This window comes from Onychostoma macrolepis, chromosome 07, assembly GCF_012432095.1.
Source record: "Onychostoma macrolepis isolate SWU-2019 chromosome 07, ASM1243209v1, whole genome shotgun sequence".
NCBI lineage: Eukaryota > Metazoa > Chordata > Actinopteri > Cypriniformes > Cyprinidae > Onychostoma > Onychostoma macrolepis.
The window spans coordinates 18,979,483-19,002,462 of record NC_081161.1 but is presented as its reverse complement, the minus strand read 5'-3'; the positions used below and the strand labels follow the sequence as shown (position 1 = coordinate 19,002,462).

General features: G+C 36.5%; 1 protein-coding gene across 17 annotated transcripts in view; it reads right to left on the bottom strand.

Moving 5' to 3' along the window:
- Positions 1–22,980, bottom strand: part of brsk2b (BR serine/threonine kinase 2b) — a 143,861-nt gene that overhangs the window by 36,515 nt on the left and 84,366 nt on the right. For all 17 annotated transcript variants that reach the window (XM_058781922.1, XM_058781931.1, XM_058781924.1 and 14 more), the window contains exons 3-4: positions 3,037–3,122; positions 1,658–1,798 (exon numbers count right to left, since the gene is read on the bottom strand). In XM_058781922.1, coding sequence (XP_058637905.1) covers positions 1,658–1,798; positions 3,037–3,122 — 227 coding nt within the window. The remainder of the gene's footprint in view (positions 1–1,657; positions 1,799–3,036; positions 3,123–22,980) is intronic.

Below are 22,980 nucleotides of genomic sequence, written 5' to 3'. Positions count from 1 at the left end.
AACAAGTGATGCCTCCCTGCTATGCTGTTTATTCAGTGCTTTCCATCACCTATCGAGAAAGGCCTTCAATCCATCCATCAGCTAGTTGAGCTGTGCTGGAAGCATGCGGCATTCTTCATTAGGCTGTGCGCCTGCTGAAACGCATGGTAAACAGATGCAAATATTGTGCTAATGGCTGCCCCTTCAGTGCATTAGTATATTAGCATATGAAGAGGATATGGTCGTGAGAATTCAAACAGAAACATTATTAGCATTAGCGATAGCTCTTAAAGTTGTGAAAAGTTGAAGTGAACTTCTTTTAAATGAAAGCACATTTAGGACTACAGTGGAAAACACAGGCTGCCCTCCAACTGTCTAGTTTGTCACTGTTCTGATGTATAATTTATGAAGTTCTGTAGAGTAATACTATGTTAGTCGGATGGGTTCAACCTTGCTGAAAAGAGATCATTTTAATTTACATAATTTGTATGTAAAATTTGAGAATCCAACACAATGTAAGTTGTATCACAAAATTACATCTTGATATGGGAACTCATTAAGGATTTATAGATAATAAACTATATGAAGTATACATTATTTCAGATTTTTAAAGAATTTTCAGTATCAATTGCGAAATGTTAACTTGTTATAGCCACATCATGTCCAGGTAAAAAATTAGAACAGTTAAGCAAAACACTTTAAAACTTTAAAAACACAAATTATGTATGTTGTTTCAAATAATATATTTAATTTTAAGGATCTAAAAGTACATAAAAATGGTAATCCAAACATCAATGATTAAAAAAAACAAAAAAACTGGTGCAACTATTGGCTGCCTCTTTTTTAATGAAATAAAGTCTTATTCTGCCTTGATCCATTAGCAAGGGAAGTTCAAACATGAATGATCTGCTTTTTTCATGAACAAAACTGAACTCTTTTTAAATATCTCTGTAAAATGCCCCCATTATTCGTGTTTTTGGGGTAGGTCACCTCATTACCACACTATGCTTCATAATTACTGCATCATTTGTATAATTGTTTCGATAATGAGAAACTATGCTGCAGTGAAGATGAAGGATTTGTTTCTCAGTATTTCAACTTAAAACTGGTTAAAAATTTAGGGAACTGTATATGAAGGCAAAAACCTTCATTATTTTCTGTTGTACGGTTAACTGAAACCCTCTCGGCTGAATAGTCAGAAAAGACAGAGAGGAAGCATGTAGAGAAAATTTGAGCACATTTTTCATTTATATCTCAAAAATGTGGAGAGAAAAGGCTTGAGGATACACTCTGTGATAAAAACGGTACTTTTCTGCAGTTGCACTGGAGGGGAGCTATCAATCTTTGACCCAGAAAGTGTGTGTGAGTGTGTGGTTTGAAACTTGTGCAAATGTGCAAAATAGTAATCTCTCAATATAATGTTATTACGTATCAACAACAATGCTTAGTAATGACTGAAAAATGCCTCACTTGAGGTGGCTTTCACCATAAATAATAAATGAGACAACAGCAGTACAACACGCTGATGGCTATACAGTACATGATGTATGAAAATGGACAAAATTGTTAACGGCAACAAAACCAGCACATTTGACTTTCTTGAACTAAACTAATGAGTGTGCCAAGCTTTAAATGCTCAAAATTAAGGATTCTGATTTCCTATAAAACAGACTCTTACCATATAGAATGACTGTGACAGAAGTCCAGCGCTGAGATGATCTGTCTGAAGAATTTCCTGGCCTCTTTGGGTGTTAACCTGCCCTTCTTTACCAGATAGTCAAAGAGCTCTCCACCTGACACATGCTCTAGAACCAAATATCTGTGGAAGAAAAGCAGTGGAAGTAAGGAACCCTGAAACTCCCAGGAAGGATCTATTATCATGCCAATCATTTTTGAAAGAAGTCTCTTATGCTCACCAAGGCTGCATTTATCTGATCAAAAATATAGTGAAAACAGTAATATTTATAACAGTAATACAGCATCACATGCATGCATTGTGTAGTCTCGTGAATGCGCATCGAAGACTGACAGGGAAGAGAAGAAATTTCTGAATTAAGTCATTATTTTTGTTTTCTTCGTGAACAAAAAGTATTCTCGTAGCTTCATAAAATTACAGTTGAACCACTGATGTCACATGGACTATTTTATCGATGTCATTACTACCTTTCTGAGCTCTGAATGTGTCAGTTGCGTAGGCTGTCTATGCAGGGTCAGAAAGCTCTCTGATTTCATCAAAAATATCTTAATTTGTGTTGAAGATGAACGAAGGTCTTACAGGTTTAGAACGACATGAGGGTGAGTAATTAATCAAAGAATTGTCATTTTTGGGTGAACTATCCCTTTAATTACAACTTGTACTAACAATATAACAATCTGAATAATCTATTAAACATCATAATGTTTAAAATTCCCAAAACGTTCGGTTCACATCATGGTAAAAATGGAAAATAATGAAATGAATAAAGAAATACACCCCACATTTTCAATGTAGTATCAGACTGTTGGACCCCACTGCATTTGAGTGAATGTGTAAATGTGTGCGAAATGTCTTCCTGCAATCGGCCTGTCTGATGAGCAAACACATTTATGTCATACTCACGCATTCATGTATTCATGAGATACATGCAGACTCCCATTCACACACAGTCACATTTGAACACACACGCAAACACACTCACTGACACACCAGACGTCTGATTTATTAGTCGATTAAAGGATTTTCTCATGCGATTACCTGTCAGCGTTATTTAAATTAAGGATGGATTCGTACTTGATTTGTATGTGTAAAAATGTTCATAGGCAAATACTTTACGAGCACGCGGCCCATACATCTGTGTCATCTGAATATTAAGAAAACAAATTCCTCAGCTACATCCATGGTGGCTCCTTTATCAATTATTGAAACTACATTAAGCCCAGCCACTGGAGCGTACACACATATCCAGGGATATCAGCACGCCTGCTCTTCCGTACAGATACAGAGTTTACCAGCCACTCATACACACTCAGATTAAACATTGCATTAAGCATGGACGAACAAAAATGGTGTATACTCACAAATATTTCTTATTTTCATAGACATCGTGCAACTTCAAAACATGAGGGTGTTCTATGAGCTTCAGAATTGCTATTTCTCTTTCCACCTGTAAAGACAGAGAGAGAAAAAACGATTAGAATTGTTTCAGTTTTACATTCAGTAACACAAGGTCAGAGTAAAACACAAGGAGACAATGACAATAACAGCCTGTGGTTAGTCTGTGCTAGCAGAATGATGTTGTATTGTATTATCTTGCCTAGCCATACCTAATTAGCATCCCAACACTTTTATTAAGTGGTTAACCCATTAATCACTTTTTGGCAAGTAGAAAATAAACAGAAGACAGTGGATGGCGGAAACACACTAGTGCAAGTGCCTGGCCTCATAACAAGATGCCTTTAATGAAGAGTTCAGATTAATTATAAGTGGACAGGACTCTAATTGCATTAGTCTTCGGAAAGGGATACAGTAGCATGATATGGTGATCCATCATCTCAGCTGTCACGAAGTGTCCCACATTAGCTATGGAGAGGTGGTAATTAGCGAACATACAGTGCTTCACCAATGTGTTGACATGTAGTGGTGTTGTTTTAGGGAGTGTACACTCCTGCTGCTGCCGCGGGGAAATCCATCTCTTGTTGCTTTGGGGGAGCACCAGAAATAATTAGACTTCATTATCGGTGGGAATATGGGAACAGCTAATAAGGATAATCCCACACTAATGAAAGTTGCATTGCTGAAGTCGACGCTGCATGAAGTCTCCCATCAAACACCTGCTCAGAGACTAACCTTGTACAATATCCAAGTGAGCCACAATCCTATTAGACCCAATCACCTTTCATTTGTACACAGCCAATCAATAATCTATGGAGCAAAAACAATTATAAAAGCAGAGGTGTTATAAACTGAGGGGCAATGTTTTGGTCAGGACTGATGGATGCAAGCATCAGAATCTGTCGATTTGTAGCACTGAATATGCGGCTTTTATATATTATATATATTTTTTACAAAATTGAAGGAGGTTCCATGTATGATGGACAACTGTTAGGTACTGTTCTTTCACAATGTGGCCCAATTTATTAGTAAAATTAAATAAAATAGTATATTTATTTTATTTTAGCATCACTGATTATAGTTTTAATTAACATTCCATTTTCATTTTAAAATTTATTTTATTTTCAAGTTTTTAAAGTTTATTATTTTTATGCTGTAGTTTTAGTTATTTTAGTACATCAAGTTTAACTAAATGAAAATGTTTCTCCTTGGAAACTAGCTGAAATAAAATTGTTATTTTTAAACATTTTATTTCAATTAACATTTATTTCATTTCAAGTATATATTTATTTACTTCTTACTTGCATACTTACTAGTTTTAGTTAAAAACCCTAATTCAAGTCCGGGTGGGATCGGCTCCAGTCTTCCCACAACCATCCATCCAATCCAACCAATCCATCCATCCATCCATTCTCCAAATGTTGCAGGATGGATGGATGGATGGATTGGTTGGATTGGATGGATACACAGGCACAGTTTGTTTCTCTGCAAAACTAATTTCAAGACTTGAGGGCAAAATGTAAGATCATGACTAACATAAACTGTCAAGTGACTCCAGACTTTTGACTGGTAGGACATTAACACCATCAAAAACATCCAATACGATTACAGATGGAGTTAGACTCAGATCTAAGAGCAGAAGCACAAACACACACAGGTCTTTCTTTGGGCTCAATCACCCTGTTCCATACAAACACTATCTCTCTAACCATGTGGCTGCAGCCTTTCTTCCCCACATCTCTTATGTCACTCCAAATCCAGAACACGGCCGACCCAAGTAAAGAGAGAGAGAGAGACATGTCAATTTATCACCATCAAAGCCCCAGTTCTTCAAAGGTCTATCACCTGGACCTCTGCAACAGAGCCAAAAAAAAAAAAAGTTAAATAAATAATGAAATATTTCCTTCTTTAATCTGTGTCTGACTGCCTTACATATCACTCCTTCTCATGGCAAGCTTCTCTCAACATTTCTCTCTTGTTCTCACATTCTCTCAGCGTTTTTTCTTCATTTAGCAGATGGCTTTGAGCTCAGCTTTCCTGAACTATATAGAGAGAGCTACTCCCTGATCTATCACAGCACATGATCTTTCTCATTGGGTTTACACAATCACTGTAATCATTCAGGGGCAGGACGCTTGTTTCTGCTCCTGGCAGAGTTTGATTACTCCCTGTGCTGCCACCGCTAGTCTCATGCACCTGCATTATGTGTCCTTGCCAATTTGGAAAGAACAAACTGCTTATGAAACATCTTCTGTGCCGAGGCCCAAAATTAATATGTGCTCGAAGTGAGTGCAAAGGCGAAAAAATGCTTAATGATCACATATTAAATAGAATAGACTCTCTGTACGATCAGGTTTAACCCGCAGGCCATTCTTGGCCCATGTCAGAGCTGCTTTGTCACATGATAATGGCAGGATATATTCCTCCAATGTTAGCCCTCAGAATAACATGACCTTTTCTAAATGAATAAGTAGCAAGCTCAACAAATAAGTAACAATGACAGAGCTCAAGTGTGTGAGTATGTGTGTGTTTCAACTGGTTGGGTTAGTATATTAATTTTTCTACTTTTCATTGACTTCTACTGTTTTGAATGAGCTGATGATTCATTTCAAAACCCTCACAATCTTTCCTCAATTTTTACATTAAAAAAAGAAATGTCATTCCAAACAAGTATGACTTTCTTTCTTCTGCAGAACACAAAATAAGATATTGTCTTATGGACCCCACCAGTGTTATTTTAGTATTACTTTGATATTATTAATAACATTTTTTTAAATTATGTATTTATATTACTTTAGTATTACACACAGTGCATGCTTTATCATTATAAGTTGATATTCTGGTCTTTTTAGGTCCAGAGCACCGAGGTGCGAGGACCCTCTTGGAATTGCTCCCGTTTATTATTTTTTATTTTTTCAAGCACATTTTACCAATTCCAAACCACATCAATCTTAATAACTACTATTAATTTTGCATTTAACCATTTATAAGTGATATATATATATATATATATATTTGTTAACAAGGGCTGGAAGTGAAAAATGCCTTAGGTGTGCTTAATTATTAAGCAGGTTTACTTTCTCAGGTACAATGCGCCAAAAAAGAGATTTAAATCACACTGAAGAGTCAAAAGTTTTACATGCCCATGAGAAATATTTAAAACTAGTGCAATACCGAAATTTCTAAATTAAATAATGACCACTGGACAGCGAAATAAAATAAAAAAAAAAAAGTATCACAATTTTAGTTTTAGCAATTTTGATATGTGCTTTTGTCATTTTCTTAGTATTAATGTTTCTATGTAGCTTTAAATTATTTTAATCTTAATTTTAGTAAGTTTAAAACTTCAGCTTAAATTTATTTTATTTCAGTTAGTTGCCAAGGAACCTCTTTCATTTAATTTTTAATCTAATATTTATGTTTTATTTTATTTCAGCTTGATTTCAGCTAACAAAAATGTCATTGACTTGTGGTCATTTAACCTTTTAATTTTATGTCGTACCCAAACTGAAATGTTTCTCTCTAGGGAAATTAATCATTTGATAATCACTTTTGTTGGCAAGAAAAATGCTATTACAGTGGTGCTAGGAAACTCTTTCATTTAATTTTACATATAATGTTTATATTTTATTTTATTTCAGCTTGATTTCAGTTAACAAAAATGATTTTTTAATAAATTTTAGTTTTAGATAACCATAACAACATTGGACCCCACTGTCTTTCATTGTATGAAAAAAAAAAAAAAAAAAGAGGTCATACAATAATAACAGAATTTTTTGGTGAACTGTTTCTTTAAGACACTATATATTCATTAAGCTGCTTTCCTCAGTGTGGGATATTTCGCTTTTTACTACGCTCATGGGGACAGTTGGCCCTCACAATGTAGGCCCCCCCCCCACCCCACCCCACACACACACACACACACACACACACACACACACACACTCAGCCGTCTACAGCAGGTGTAAAGCTGTGCTGGCACAGACTGGAGGAGGGAAATCCAAACATACACCATTTACCTGTACATCAGATCTCTGCCAAACAGCACTTGTGATCACAGGATAATGGAGACTTCATCTTATCAACAAACCCCAGTAAATCCTGTCTGAATCCAAATGAGTTAAATCGAACTCTAATACAGACTTAACACTTACAGCAAGTCAAATAAACAGAGACAGCAGCAGCAAACCAGGTATTTGTTATGATTTTAATGATCCAATAAACACACACACACACACACACACTTCTGATTATGCGGACAGATAGGAGCAGAGCAGTGATCTGCATCATTCCTCATTATAAAAGAGGAGACCGGCTCACCTCAGTGCCCTTTTTCATTGAGTTTCCATGTTTAACAATTAGCACCACTGTAATAGCATCTTTCTTGCAAACAAAAGTGATTATCAAGTGATTAATTTCCCTAGCGAGAAAGATTTCAGTTTGGGTATGACATAAAATTACAAGGTTAAATGGCCACAAGTCAATGACATTAATGACATTGATGTATTTGGTTTCAATTGATAACACGCAGGGCTTTAGACAGCAAAGAGATTTCATTTCTCCACTGGCTTTGAGCAGAGAGGGAAAAATGAATGACTAATCCCGGATATTGGGAGAGCAAATGGAAGAGAAAAAGAAATGTGTGAAAATGTGTGCGTATCACAGAGTACTTTTTTTCCCTTTGCAATTCATATTTAATTAAGAACATTGCAATTTAAGCCAGCATATTTAACAGTGTATAATTCAACACGTCCTAAACAAACAACTTTCAACCTCTGCCTTTGTTAATGGATTTAACATCATTTATTATGCTCCATTATTGTGTGATTCAGGTTGCAGATGGTGTGTTGATGCATGCTAATAAAACTGCACTTGTGTGGATGGTCACACAACACACGGCAAATGAATGAAGGCAGACAGAGCTCATGTTCTCACAGCTGGGACTGGGACACAACTCCAGTGAATTGGAGAGGTATCAGATTTTACCCAATAACAGCACATTTAACCACACAGCTGTCTGTTTGTTGTGTTGAAAGGTTTGGTTATATGTTATGTGTGACTTTATGGGTGTTTGCAACAATGTGTTTTATTGGCAATTTGCAAAAGTGTGTGCGTGAAGAGCTCATGAAGTGATGATGAGATGGAGAGGGAGGTGTTTGCCTCTTGTCTCCAGAGCTCTGCTGTTCTGTCCAAACTCTCCAGTGCCCACTAGCTGAGCAGCCCTGGCACGCACACACACACATACACAACCAGTCATTCTTACCCATACATAAACATGCTTTCACAGACAATTTCAAGCAGAGTAAAGGGGCGACACTAATTTGCAGTGACAAAGCAACTGGAAGTCATTCGTTGCAAATTAGATTTGGCGATTTCTAGAAACATGAGTAGCCCAACTATGGGTAATGCAGCCATTGAAAAGGCTGATATATTTAAGCTTATAAATTAAAGTCAAATGATCACGGGACCCACATTATTGAATATATAAAAAAAAAAAATTAAATTTTTAAAAAAATTAATTTGCAATTTAAAATAAAATAAAAAAACAAGAAATCCTTTTAACTTTTATAAAAATGTGTTTAAAATTAAATTTATCATTTAAAAATATAGAACTTTGGACTTTTTAAGTAACTAAGAATGGGCAATATGCACACACACGCATATATGTGTGTGTGTGTGTGTGGGGGTGTACCTTGTATTTATCACGTTATAGTAATACCACAAATACACAAAGATAGTAATACCAGTAAATTTTGACCTTGTGGGGACATTTTTTTGGTCCCCATTAGGAAACAAGCTTATAAATGGAGTGTATTGAAAATCTGAAATAGCAGAAAGTTTCCTGTAAGGTGTAGGGTTGGTGTAGGGAGATAGAAAATACAGTTTGTACAGTATAAAAACCATTACGTCTATGGAGAGTACTCACAAAAAATGGAAACCTGTGTGTGTGTGTGTATGTCTGTCAATGGAAATGCAGGCTGTGATGCACCATGTGCACCTGAAACATTTGGATACAGCAGTCATGTAGGAACACCAATAATCAACCAAGAGCACAGACACTCGCTGACCTCCAGGGTTTAATTGCTGTCAGCGTGAGCGGGACTTTAGTTCAGTTCAGTTCCCTGATCTATTCATCATTGATGCCTCTTTCCTTCAATCCATCTTAATTCCTCAAGCTCTCTCACAACACACCAACTTCCCAATCAAAGCAATGGAAGAGCAGCAGATGAAGAAACCCATAAAAAACAGAAAAGCAGAAGGAAAGCACTCAAGTTGCGCTTCTTTAATAAAGATGGAGGCTGTTCAGTAGCGGCGGTCCTCCTGGGAGCTGCTGTGGCTTTGTAACTAATTAACTCAAACACATGTGGAAACAGACACTTGAGCACGAGGGGGAGGAGGGGGTTAAAGCAGCAGACCTTAACGTCTCACTGAAGGCTTAGACGAGGAGCGCTGGGAGGCATATCATGGCTTAGCTAATACCTCCAGAGACACACCGTACAGGATATCGGTGGATATTAAACAATTGCCATCCCTCGGTGATAGCCAATCCATCTACACGACCAACCAGCAGCTGTGGCTCAAATCAGATCCATCAGGTGTGAGTAGGTCTGAAAACAGCCGGATGGCAAATGAGTGAAAGCTCAGCGGAAAGGAGGAAAGGAGAACAACAGGGAAAGAGGACACTGAAATGCATAATTAAAGGTGGAGTTTCTTTGCCACTAACAGGACCAAATTTCAAATATAATGATTATTTCAAAACCAGGTTCTTTGAAAAAAAAAAAAAGTCCCTCTAGGGACATTACTGCAGAATGATATTAGATTTGGTTCTTGAATGTTTTGTGACGCTTTCAAAGTGAAATGTCCAGTTGAGTGGTGCTGAAAGTGGGTTAAGTATTATCCAAACCAGGTGAATATGAATCTGGCAATGTTTTATTACGTTGGTGGTTGCAAGGCTATACCAGGTGAGCTACTGAGCAAGTTTACTATGTCAGAAAAGCCATTCATATGGAACTGGTTGTGCAATATAAACATAAAAATGTATTAGTTTACCAATCACGCACTATGGTAAAAGTATTTTGAGGTCATAACTAGGGGTGTGCCCGAAGCTGAATACCTTATTCAGAAAGGCACGGATAATGGCTTTTAAAACGAATAACGGATAACGAATAATTCTGCCCGGATATTTGGCTGAGGCTGCAGCACGTGTTTGCTAGATTCACAGGTGAGCCATGGGATCAGCGTGATATTTTACACAAACCTCTAAATTCACTGAATGATGAGTGTGTGAAGAATGAATGTAAACTTTATGGAAGAAAAGAGCGCAAATCTAACAGCTTGCTGTTGCCTCTCTGTGCATCTCTCATAAATCAGAGCTTGGCAAGAGTAATATTACCTAAAATAATACTTCATACACGTTCTAGTATTTGTGTATATTTAAAAGGCAATGATTTAAACCTTATAGGCTACAATATGATAGGCTACACGAATTAATGGAATAAGCACAATCAAATCAAATCAAATCAAATCAAATCAAATCAAATCAAATCAAATCAAATCAAATCAAATCAAACAGCCCGCGTTGCCATCTCTCAAAAACCAAACCGGCTCTCTGTCAAGAGTAGACTAATAATGAACTTAGATACAGATACATTTACCTACAGATACTAGGCCTACATGTTTGCTTCTTTATCTTTTGCTGGTTTGCGTGGCACACGCACATTTGTTTAGTGAAAAAAAAAAAAAGACTTAAAAGAGTCCTGCGTACAATGAAAATGTGCGCCTTGAATTAATTCAGTCATGTTCATATCACTAAATGTTTGTCTTGAAATCTCTCTACTTGTATGATGCATTTATTTTTAGACATTTTTAATTTTATATTTTAGAACACTGAACTGGGCAAATAGTCAAAACAAATATTTTTTCCATAGCCTACTTTTCCAAACCTGCAAATTACTTAAGTAAAATACTTTTTAAACTGCACAGGAACCGGTGAGCCAAAGGAAATCATGTTGTTTTACATAAACCTCTAAAATTACAAAGCAGTAAGAAGTGTGTGAAGTAAATAAGTTTAAAATAGCCTACTATGAATGAAATAAGCACAAATAAAACAGCAGTGTTGCAGTTGCCTTCCATGCATTTCCTGTAAATTACTTAAATCAATTTCCATATTTCTAAACTGCGTAGGAATCCTTACTGTTTTTATTAGAAGATATTGAAATATTTATTTATCGGATCACGAAATGTCCCCAAGCTGGGACTTGTACACACGTTACCCGAAGCACAACGTGAAGATAGGCTGTAATACCATGAACATAATAACGGTCTTATCAAGTGTATCTGTACAAAGTTCTGGTTCAAGCTCTGCCTACTTCCGGTTTAATTCGAATGCAGATACAGATACGAACAATTTTGTGATCGTAACAGATACAAATACATGCTTCGCTGCACACCCCTAGTCATAACATGGTATTGTGCAAGAATTGTGTGAAAATAAGTCTTTATTAATTGAAAATCTGCCTCTGCGTTCATAATTTGTGTGAAAAGGAATACAAGTTGCTGGTGTTTTACTGCCACTAGTGGTCATTTTAGCCTGAAAAGCGCAATACATATGTATATTCGTTTTTGGAGTTTTACAAAAATGTAGGTAGAGGTAGGTCAACTATTTTCAAAGGTTTCCTAAGCCGTTCAATCACTCAGGGATGTGACCATATACATTCAGGATACAAGAGGACAAAATGGATAGTTTCAGAATCAAACATCGCTTTAACACAATTGGTTGACCACCAATCTGAATATTAAAGGGTTCACCCCAAAAAATTCTGTCATTAATTACTCATCCTCATCTTGTTCCAAACCCATAAGACCTTCGTTCATCTTCAAAACACAAATTAAGATATTTTTGATGAAATCTGAGAGCTTTCTGACCCTGTATAGACAGCAACGGAATTACCACGGTCAAGGCACAGAAACGTAGTAAGGACATTGTTAAAATAGTCCATGTGACATCAGTGGTTCAACTGGAATTTTATGAAGTTACTAGAATACTTTTTGTGAGCAAAGAAAACAAAAATAAGGACTTTATTCAATGATTTCTTTTCTTCCGGTCAGTCAGTCAAAAATATCTTAAAGGGGTCATATGATGCTATTTTAAAGGTCATTATTTTGTGTATTTGGTGTAACAGAATATGTTGACATACTTTGATGTTCAAAAAACACATTATTTTTCAAATACTGTATTATTGTAGTTTCTCTATGCCTCGCCTCTCTTAAAAGCATCGTTTTCTGCAAAGCCCCTCCTTCAAGGACAGTCTGCTCTGATTGGCCAGCTGACCCAGTGCATTGTGATTGGTCGAACACCACAAGCACGGATCTGAAATGTAATGCCCCTTACCATAAACGCAATCTTCAGCTTTATAAAGACAGTTAATAACGTCCTTAGTTTTACCATCAGTTCAAGGCTGAAAGGAAAATAGCCTTTTAGAAATAGTCTTTGTGCACAGCCAGCCTTGTACTCTCCTAGGTTCACGAAACTGTTGTCCATAAAATGTGTTGCACAAATTCGAACTTTTGGGTTGTGCTGTTCTGTTGTAAGTAATCTTAATGATACCTAACTGCATCTACTTCCGGAAGGCCAAATAAAGTGTAGTGTTTACACTTTACAGCATCAGTTCACACAGAATGCTGTGTTATTTTAAAGGGATAGTTCACCCCAAAAAATTTAAATTCTGTCATCATTTATACTTACCCTCATTCCAAACCTGTATAACTTTCTTTCTTCTGCAGAACATAAAGATATTTTGTAGAATGTCGGTGACCACTGACTTTCATTATATAGACAAAAAAACAGACATTTGTCAAAATATGTTGTTTCTCAGATCAAATAAAATAATACAGGTTTTTTTATTTAACATATATTCAAAATAAATTATGACTGGATGTCCCAGAGTTCTTGATTTTCTGTGTTCAGTAGTGTGAAAGCAGAGGTACAGTATAACAGTAAATGTAAGTAAGGCTGTGCCACACACCTCATCCCATCCTTCCAAACACTTCCAGTCTAAAGAGGCACCTGAGTGACCTACTAAACCAGCACTGCTGACATCCAAGAGATCTCAGCCACAGATTTCAGCCTCAAGTCTGAACAAGCAAAATGTTTCTACACGCAATCCTGTTGGTCTTGCTCTGTCCTCTCGTCTGGACCGAGCAGATAACCGCGGCTCTCCGTTCGGTACAAAGCCTCGTTCTGTTCACAGCCAATCTGCTGCTTGACCCATGACACACAAAGTATTTGGTCTCACAATGTTCTGCTCCCTTAAAGCCACACACGATGTGTTAGAAATAAAACCCAACTTGCTCTAAGGCCACATAAACATAACAGCATCTGAATATTTATAACTGAAAAGGTTGAATTTCACCCCTAAATTGCTTCAGGAAACCCATTTTAGAGGCGTGTGATTAGCATGTCTGCTATCGAAAAATTGGATTTGGAAATAGAGTGCAGTGAGGCAGACTTTAGGATGATGGGCTGGAGGATCTACGGGGAGGAACCGTTCGCTGGGTCCACCGAAGATGACTTTCTGATAGAGTTCCCGTCAATACAGAGTCTCCCGGGAGAATTTCATAAACCGTTGCTTTAGTTGAGCTAAACAGTAAACATCACCTCCATGCACATTTCTGGTGGTTGTAATGTTGTTGTTTCCCTTAAGTAAACTTTGCAAATTATATCTTACAGGCCAATGTCAAAACAAGAAACACTGCTTGTCATGAATTCAAATTTATGCATGCACATTTGCATAGGAATATTGGGAGCTTTAAGAGCGCCTAGCCTCAATAAACAACTGCTTTGATGCCTTTTGACCTTCCAGAAATTAGTTGCCCTGGGCTCAGTGAGGAAGAAATGTGAAAAACATTGATTTAAATACGAAAGGAATGTGTTTTAATTGATCAAAAACTTCTGTCCGGAGAGGCTCTTCTCTATAAACTCAAAAATACACTCTCGGCATCTCATTGTGCTGCTTTTGACCCTCAAGCTTTAGTTTCTTCTTAGAGTAGAACAAGCTAGGGAAGAATGCAGCCATTTCCCAAGACAACAAAAGAGTGGTACAGACAACATGTTAAGTCCTCACATTCTGTTCATTTGGATATTGATGTATGAGATTATATATAGGATGGAAAGCCCACAATTGTGCACTGATGAGAGAAAGAAAAAGTATGTACTCTTGCAGATACGGCAACGTTAAACTTGAGCTCAGTTCTGTGGATATAGATTTATGACAGAAGCCATTACATTCACCCTGCCGTGAGCGGACACACACACACTACAAGACTCCCGTGCTCCTAGAGAAAAGTAATTATGATCTATCTTTTGCATCACTCATTCATCCTGGAGAGACAGCTTGATCTCACACACCAATCACAGCCTCACATGCTGTATTTAAATCAATAGTTCAATGGCGCAGTACTAGTCACAGTTTTGTGCTGTGTGGTCAAGAACAGATTTATTGTATGAAGGAAAAACTGCCCACTGACTCCATTCTGGCTCAGAGAATCTGTAGTGCTGAAGAAGTGCTTAGATATCCCATAAATCATAGCTTACCCATGATACAATGTGTTGGAAACTTACTCTATACTATACGCCAGGGGAATAGCAACCATTATAACTGGGGGGATGCATTACGCTCCACTTTTTGGGCAAAGATCATTACAATTTAAGAGCTTTGTTTTGCTTGGCTGCAGTGTGAAAAAAAAAAAAAAAAAATGTAGGTGGCTGCATTAAATGGCAGTTTGACGGTCAAGAGCAAGATTCTGTCACCAAGCTGCATTGACAGTGTTATTTTGGTATTATTTATATACTATTATAGCATTTAATAATTTGAATTAGCTTTTATATTTCCTGTTTTCATTTGAATTTTTGCTTTAGTAATTTCAAGTGTCTTGTCATTTATTTATTTTTTTCATATTTCTGTTTATTTTAATTTCTTTTTGTTTTATTCCTTTAAGTACTTCAAATTATTTTATTTCACCTAGTTTGTAATTTCTAAACAATACATTTGAAGTTTTTAAACTTACATTTACATTTATATTTTATTTCATCTTTATTTCAATTAATAGAAATGATTCTTAATGGTGTTAGTTCATAAGGTAACAATTTGGAACAACTCCAACTAGTTGCTTATTAGCTTGCATATTACTAGCATATTGGCTGTTTATTAGTACTTATAAAGCACATATTAATTCCTTACTCTGCATGACCATATTTTAGATCTCTTACTCCTACCTAAACTTAACAACTACCTTACTAACTATTAATAAGCAGCAAATTAGCAGTTTATAGAGGGAAAATAAGTTAGTTAATAGCGAATGTGTACGTTCTAAATGTTAAAAACTGAAACAAACAAACAAACAAACAAACAAACACACACAACCAACTTTGTTTTTCATCAAATTAATTATGATTACCATTACATTATCTGATTAATTCATAAGTCAGGCTGATAAGGTTTATAATCACCTTTCAGTTCATTCTTAAGCCCTAAGAACAGACCCCTTAAACTTTCCTTAAACAGAGTGTTAAGGGTAACCTTTCAAGAAAGGTCACCAATCTGTTATTAGGCTATAAAACTAAAACCAGTTTTTATGTAGACAGGTGTGAAACCATTTTTTAAGTAGACAGATCTGCTAGTTAACGTCACAAAGACATCTTTCACCTTCACATCCTCTCAGGGCTTCTGTGCAATCATAATCATGGAACACAGGTGTCCACGTCAATTGATTTATCTGTCATTGTAGGCAGCAGTGGACATGGACCACAGTTATAAATCTGACATAATGGACATTTTCTCTACTGCTCCTGTCTCAGTGCAGCCATAATGACTTTGGCAAGGAAGGAAGGAAGGTTAAAGGTCACTCAAGGGACCAAATGAAAAGGTAATGGCGTTCCTTTATCTTCTCCTTCCTGATTCCTCAGGGCCTTCTCCATTTGATCAAATGATCAGTCAAAGCTGATGCACTGAGTATCAGACAGAGTGGAAAAAGCTCATGGAAAAACACGATTGTGGCAGCTAAAACAGTAAACACATGTCCCATAAAGTTGATATATTATACTTTTATATACTTTTATATAATATAAAATTTAAAATTGCACTGTTATATATTCATTCTTAAACTGTCCCTTATATGTAATTTATCATTATAAGCGATATACACTATTGTTTCTACTGTTAAATATTTCTTGAATGATTTATGAATGATCATCTGACACTGAAGTCTGGAGTTTCCAAAGTAGCTTTTCCACCGTGGGAATAAATTAGAATTTAAAATATATTACAACGGAAAACTGTTATTTTATAAAAAACATTTAAAATCTATCCAACTCACAGTGCACTTAAAAGCTGGCTGATAATAAAAGAGAGGCTTTATTATCCTTTGACATTTTTACAGCAATTAAGATCTTTCTTACATAAGAATAGATAAAGGAAGTGACAATGTCTTATAGAGCTGAACATTCAGCTTCCGAATGGACTGAGTGAGGAAAAGTTTTAATGCTGATGAACTTCAGCAGTTCTGAAATTCAAAGACCAAATCATCCCTAATTAAATCACCAACCACACAACTCATAGAAACTGTTCACAAATAACACTATTACAACTAAACATTACAAACTAAACCATTCAGGTTAATACCCTAACCTTGTTAGGCTTTTTCTTTTTTTTTTTTCTAATATCGACTGGCCGACTGGACAGATATCCCTGACAGATTCTGTGCTCACTAACAGTTAAGGATTGACAAAAATGCTGCCTGTTCAACCCCAAGAAGAAGTGACTCATAAAACATATATTTATCAATATCAATGCTACTGCTCTATCACTATTATAACCTTGAATAAGGTTCTTCAGGACAGGTGGATCGTTCCTGTAATTAGTGTGTGTTAAAAATAAATAATGATAAATGAAAAGTAAAAGTAATCAACAACCTGTACCCATTTCTCACTCCAATGACTGAAAGGCTCAATATAGATAAAAAAGCACATAGAGCCTGAGATAGACAGCATATAAATCACAAAAATAGCATTAATATACATATAGAAACAAATCTTTTGAGAGTATGTCCTACTGAAAAAGATAAACTGTATATTAATTAACCTGTCCTCTCACAAATTCGAATAATTCATCTTGAATTTGAAAAACTGCATTGATTCAAACATATCTTCATTGAAACATACGTCTATTTAATGTTGACGTGAATCAAATGAATTGCAGAGTTCCAAGTGTAAACCAAATCTTAATTTGTTGCAGTATGACCAGCTCTCAAAAACACCACTATTTTGAACAGCTCGATGACTTTCACACTGTACCAGAAGAACAGCACTCAAGATTGTCCCTACCATGCTGTGAACTGAACAAAATAACTATATATCTGGTCACTCAAGCAAGAAGACCTCCAACGAAGTGCTGAGACTTCGGGTCAAAGCTGCACATTAATCATTTGAGAAGGAAGCACACATGAAATAGAGGAAAGATTGAATGTACTGTAGTGTAGGGGTATTACCACACATTAGAAACAACGTTTTAAAGTTGAGAAGACTTAATGATGGATTTGTTTATTTTAATCACACAACTTTTCACTTCACAATAGGGCTGGGCGATAAATCGATTTTATCGATTAACTTGGATGTGTAATTTACATCGAATTGTTTGAATGAAAATCAGTTTTCTCTTTAACATCCGCCGACGCTCCCCTCTGAGCTCCCAGAGTTCCGAATATTTTAATACCTTCTCTCGCAGTTTTATCATTGGGTAATCATCATACTATATATAAAATTGCAGGAATCAGGGAGCCGCTATTATGCCTGGCATTGAAACTGCTTTTGAATGCACGACCGCTTTTTAGTTTCACCTTCACTTTCGAGATTCGTGATCACACGTATCTTTACTGAGGCAGTACTTACTACACATTTTACAAGATTAGATGTTTGTCAGTGGTGCTCAAGATCTGCAAATCATTTGTTATCGTCTTCAGTCATCTCTCCTTACTCTGTTTATGTGGTAAGTGAAATTTTATGTACTGTAATGTAACCGTAACAGGCAACCATTAGCAATCGTTATTTGTTTTCCGTGCCTTTCTGAATACACGAACAACATGGCAGCGAGCAGGGAAGAACTCGTTCCAAAGAAAGGCATAGTGTTATCTGTAATTTGGAATTGGTTCAGTTTTGCAGCGTCAGACGCAGAACAAACAACACCCCCTGCAAAGTGTGTCTGTTGCTAGCAAAGGTAGCAGTACGACCAATTTACTGCAACACCTCAAACAGAGGCATTCTGCCAAGTAGGAGAAATGTTGTGCCCTATGAAATGAACAAGACCACGGCAGCACAAGCACACCAGCCAAAAAACAACCTACAGTCACTGATATTTAATGCTGTTGAATGTTTTGTTTGCACTTAATCAGAACTACCTCCTATCTACTGAATAGCAAGATGTTAAACTTGTGTTTAAAGAAAACTTATCAAAAAGGGTCACATCATTTTATGTTATGTCACGCTATTTTGTGTTACATTTTCAATGTTTACAATGGCTGGGCCTGCCATCTTGTCTTTTTGGCTTGTTGTTTCTGATTGCACTTTAACCCCAAGGGGGAAATCCAGATCAAATCCCAGAAGGGAAAAATCAAAACAAAATAAAGTTAAAACTTGTTTTGAACAATTTCTTTGTCATCTGCAGATTGATTTTAAGTAGGTGGAAAAAAAATGTATTTAAATCGTAAATCGGATTTGTTGTGAAAAAAAAATCTGGGATTTTTTTTTTAGGCCATATCACCCAGCCCTACTTCACAAGATGGAATAAAGTTGTGTCCCACTGCAGTGGATCCATTGGTGAGCAAATGATGTAATGCTAAATTTCTTCAAATCTGTCCTGATGAAGGAACAAACTCATTTACATTTTGTATGACCTGCTGGTGAGTACATTTTCAGCATATTTTCATATTTGGGTGAACTATTCTATTACCTTTAACACTGTAGGGTAGCTACAGGTATAGTTGAATTATATATGAACATGATAATACAGCTACTAATGTATTCAAATGTACTCAGTGTCATAAACTGAAACGCATGATGCACTTTGGTCATTTGTTTAAAAAAAAATCAGATCACACAAAGACAGAAGATTTTAGCACTTCATGTGTATTGAAGTGAACAGCAGAGAGACATTGTAACAATACAGCGCTCGTTTGGGTCATCAATTAAATCGAACCTTATCAAATCAGCTTGGCATCTTCAAAGAGTTATATATGCAAATTAGATGAAGATGCACCGGGCTGGAGGGAAGCGTGTGACAGCCATTTATTTTGTTTTGTGTCCCTCTCTCTGCATGCGATGAGGGAAACATCTCCCTTGCAAACACAACAATCTACCGTAGAGTGAGGGAGAAGATGCATGATCCATAATCATTTAGAGGAGAAGAGAGAGAAATATATAGAGAGAATGACACCGCTGTCATCAATGACAGGATAACAAGATTAGGGTCAGCCATCATTCATCAGCCATTCACTCTGCCTCCAATTCTGCCTCTGTGCTGGACTGCAAATTTCATCTTTTATTCCCTCCCTGCTATATTCCCTTCCTGCCTTGTTTTTTTTCTTTCTCTATCACTACAAGGACAAAAGCGACTGTCTTCAAAATATATATACAGGTGCTGGTCATATAATTAGAATATCATCAAAAAGTTGATTTATATCACTAATTCCATTCAAAAAGTGAAACTTGTATATTATATTCATTCATTACACACAGACTGATATATTTCAAATGTTTATTTCTTTTGATTTTGATGATTAGAGCTTACAGCTCATGAAAGTCAAAAATCAGTATCTCAAAATATTAGAATATTACTTAAGACCAATACAAAGAAAGGATTTTTAGAAATCTTGGCCAACTGAAAAGTATGAAAATGAAAAGTTTGAGCATGTACAGCACTCAATACTTAGTTGGGGCTCCTTTTGCCAGAATGACTGCAGCAATGTGGCGTGGCATGGAGTCGATCAGTCTGTGGCACTGCTCAGGTGTTATGAGAGCCCAGGTTGCTCTGATAGTGGCCTTCAGCTCATCTGCATTGTTGGGTCTGGTGTCTCTCATCTTCCTCTTGACCATACCCCATAGATTCTCTATGGGGTTCAGGTCAGGCGAGTTTGCTGGCCAATCAAGCACAGTAACACTATGGTCATTGAACCAGCTTTTGGTACCTTTGGCAGTGTGGGCAGGTGCCAAGTCCTGCTGGAAAATGAAATCAGCATCTCCATAAAGCTTGTCAACAGAAGGAAGCATGAAGTGCTGTAAAATTTCCTGGTAGATGGCTGCGTTGACTGTGGACAGCCAAATTGACAGCCAATCAGAAACTGAGCAGCGAGGCTCATGTCACGCCATTAACAGGAAACGCGCGTCATGTAAACTGCAGCTGGTGAGAAGATAATATTCACATACTTTGCTCCTTTTTTTCTTTCTTTTGTACTTTTGTCTTTGTTTTCTTGCCTTTGTGCGTCATGAGGCTGTTCACATGTCGCGCCTAAAACGCGTTTAAAATGCTAAATGCGCTGCTTTCTCCTTCTTTCCAAAGCGCTGTAGCTTGCGTTCCCATGGCGTCTGCCGTTGCTAAGCAACCATGACCTGCGCTCTTCATGAAGACGCAGAAGTTTCAGCAAAGGATAAATGCTGTTTGTCCAATCAGAGACAATGACACCGCAAATATGCAAATAAGAACGTTGACCGGGGTTTAGGAATGTACGGTGTGAAACGTCTGTTAATGAATACCCAGGGTTAACAGTTAACCCCAGGCATAGTATGAGCTGTGTGAAACGTGATTACAGATAACCCAGGATTCTGCTTATCCGGGGTTTAGGATGACCCAGCGTTAACAATTTCAAGTGTGAAAAGCCCTATAGTAAGCTATATATATTTATATATAACATATTTAAAATAAAATACATTTCATGTTTTTTTAAAGACTTTTATGCTAGCCAAGTCTGCATTTACAGTATTTGATCACAAATACAGTAAAAACAGTGATATTGTGAATTATTATTACAAAAATAAACGTTTTCTGTTTGAATATAGTTTAAAATGTGATTTATTCCTGTGATGACAAAGCTGAATTTTCAGCAGACACTACTCCAGTCTTCAGCATCACATGACTCTTCAGAAATCATTCTAATATGATCATTTGGTGCTCAAGAAACATTTCTTGCTATTTCTAATATTGAAAACAGTTTTACTGCTGGATATAAATACTGCTGGATATAAATTTCAAATGCTGATTTGAAATAGAAACATTTTGCAACATTATAAATGTCTTCACTGAAACTTGATCAACTGAATGTGTCCTTGCTGAATAAAAGTATTATTTCACTTCAAAAAAAAAGAAAAAAAAGAATCTTACTGACCCCAAATTTTTGAAACAGTAGTGAATATGCAAAACAATTCTGATTAACTTGAGTAATACACATATAACGTACTTAAATTGATTCAAATGTTCAATTGATTGACAGCCTTAATACAAATATTAAAAAAAAAAAAATACTAATCAGAGCAGAGAAATGTACTTTACACAATCAATTCAAACCTAAAAACAAAAGAAAAATCCTTAAAAGGTCACGCAAAAATGAGTTGAATTCTGCTTCGGGATCTCTGCACTGTGCCTTGTCACTGCCTTACTGCCTCAGTGATCACATCATTAAGACCTTCATCTATCTCTCTTTTCCCAGACTAAAGCGCCCGTGAATGTGGATTAAACAAACACCATCTTAAATCACTTCAGTGCAGCACCATTAGAGAGGCAGTGGTTCATTTGACTGAGAGATCATGGATGGAGCGAATACCAAGGGGGCAGAGCAGGATAAGTCATACCCAGATGTGGAGCTACTTCTCTGTGTAGGGCGTCACAGTTCATCAGCACTTCCGGAGCATCGGTGTGAAGAGCTGACTCCATATCTCACTCAGCAAAGCATCAGCACCACACAAACACTAAAGTACTCCAGGTCAGCAAGAGCTAATCCACAACTCTGAAGACCAGGAAAGGTTAGAAATAAAGTCTCTCAAGGCTCAAATATAAGGATGACCTAGTGGTCTGGGGACCAGTGGGAGCTTTGCTACGTTGGACAAAATAGCCTCTTGCCCATTAGAACCAGTTCCACACTGACCCAGAAAAATTTATATCTTGTACATCATTTTATGCTTTGCAAACAAAATGTTTGGTATTCTCTAATTCCACTGATTTGTTACCGGTGTTTTCTAACGTACCAACATACAGGTGAGAGTATGTCAAAGTTGCAAATATGATGATAGTCTTGAAAGCACTAGTAAGAATGTGTTGAAAACTACAAAATCAGTAACATGTTGCATCGTACACCATTCATTTTCTGTAGAAATTGTGTTCATAAACGTGTTGCTTTATATCTGTAAAATGTAATACTGCTCTACTACTACTACTAAAGTATTTTACATAGCCTTTCAAAACCTCAGGACAAGACAAAGGAAAACAGGAAAAAACAAATACAGTAAAGGACTTAACTATGGAAGTCCATTTCCACCACTGAATAAAAAAAATAAACAAGGCAATTGCGACTTTTTATCTCACAATTCTATCAATTCTTTCATTTTATTCTCACAATGACTTTTTTTCTCTCATAATTGCATGATACAAATTCGCAATTCTGACATTTTTTCCCACACTTGCATGACATAAATTCGCTACTGCGAGTTATAAAGTAATACACTATGAACTGTAATAAACAATAATAGTACTCATTATGATTATTATTAAGGGGAAACTGGTAACTTTTTGAGCCATTTTGCTCTTTCAATTTGAAAAGGAAGTTGTGAGGTAACACCACAAAATGTAAGGTAAATGCATCAACTCTGAGTT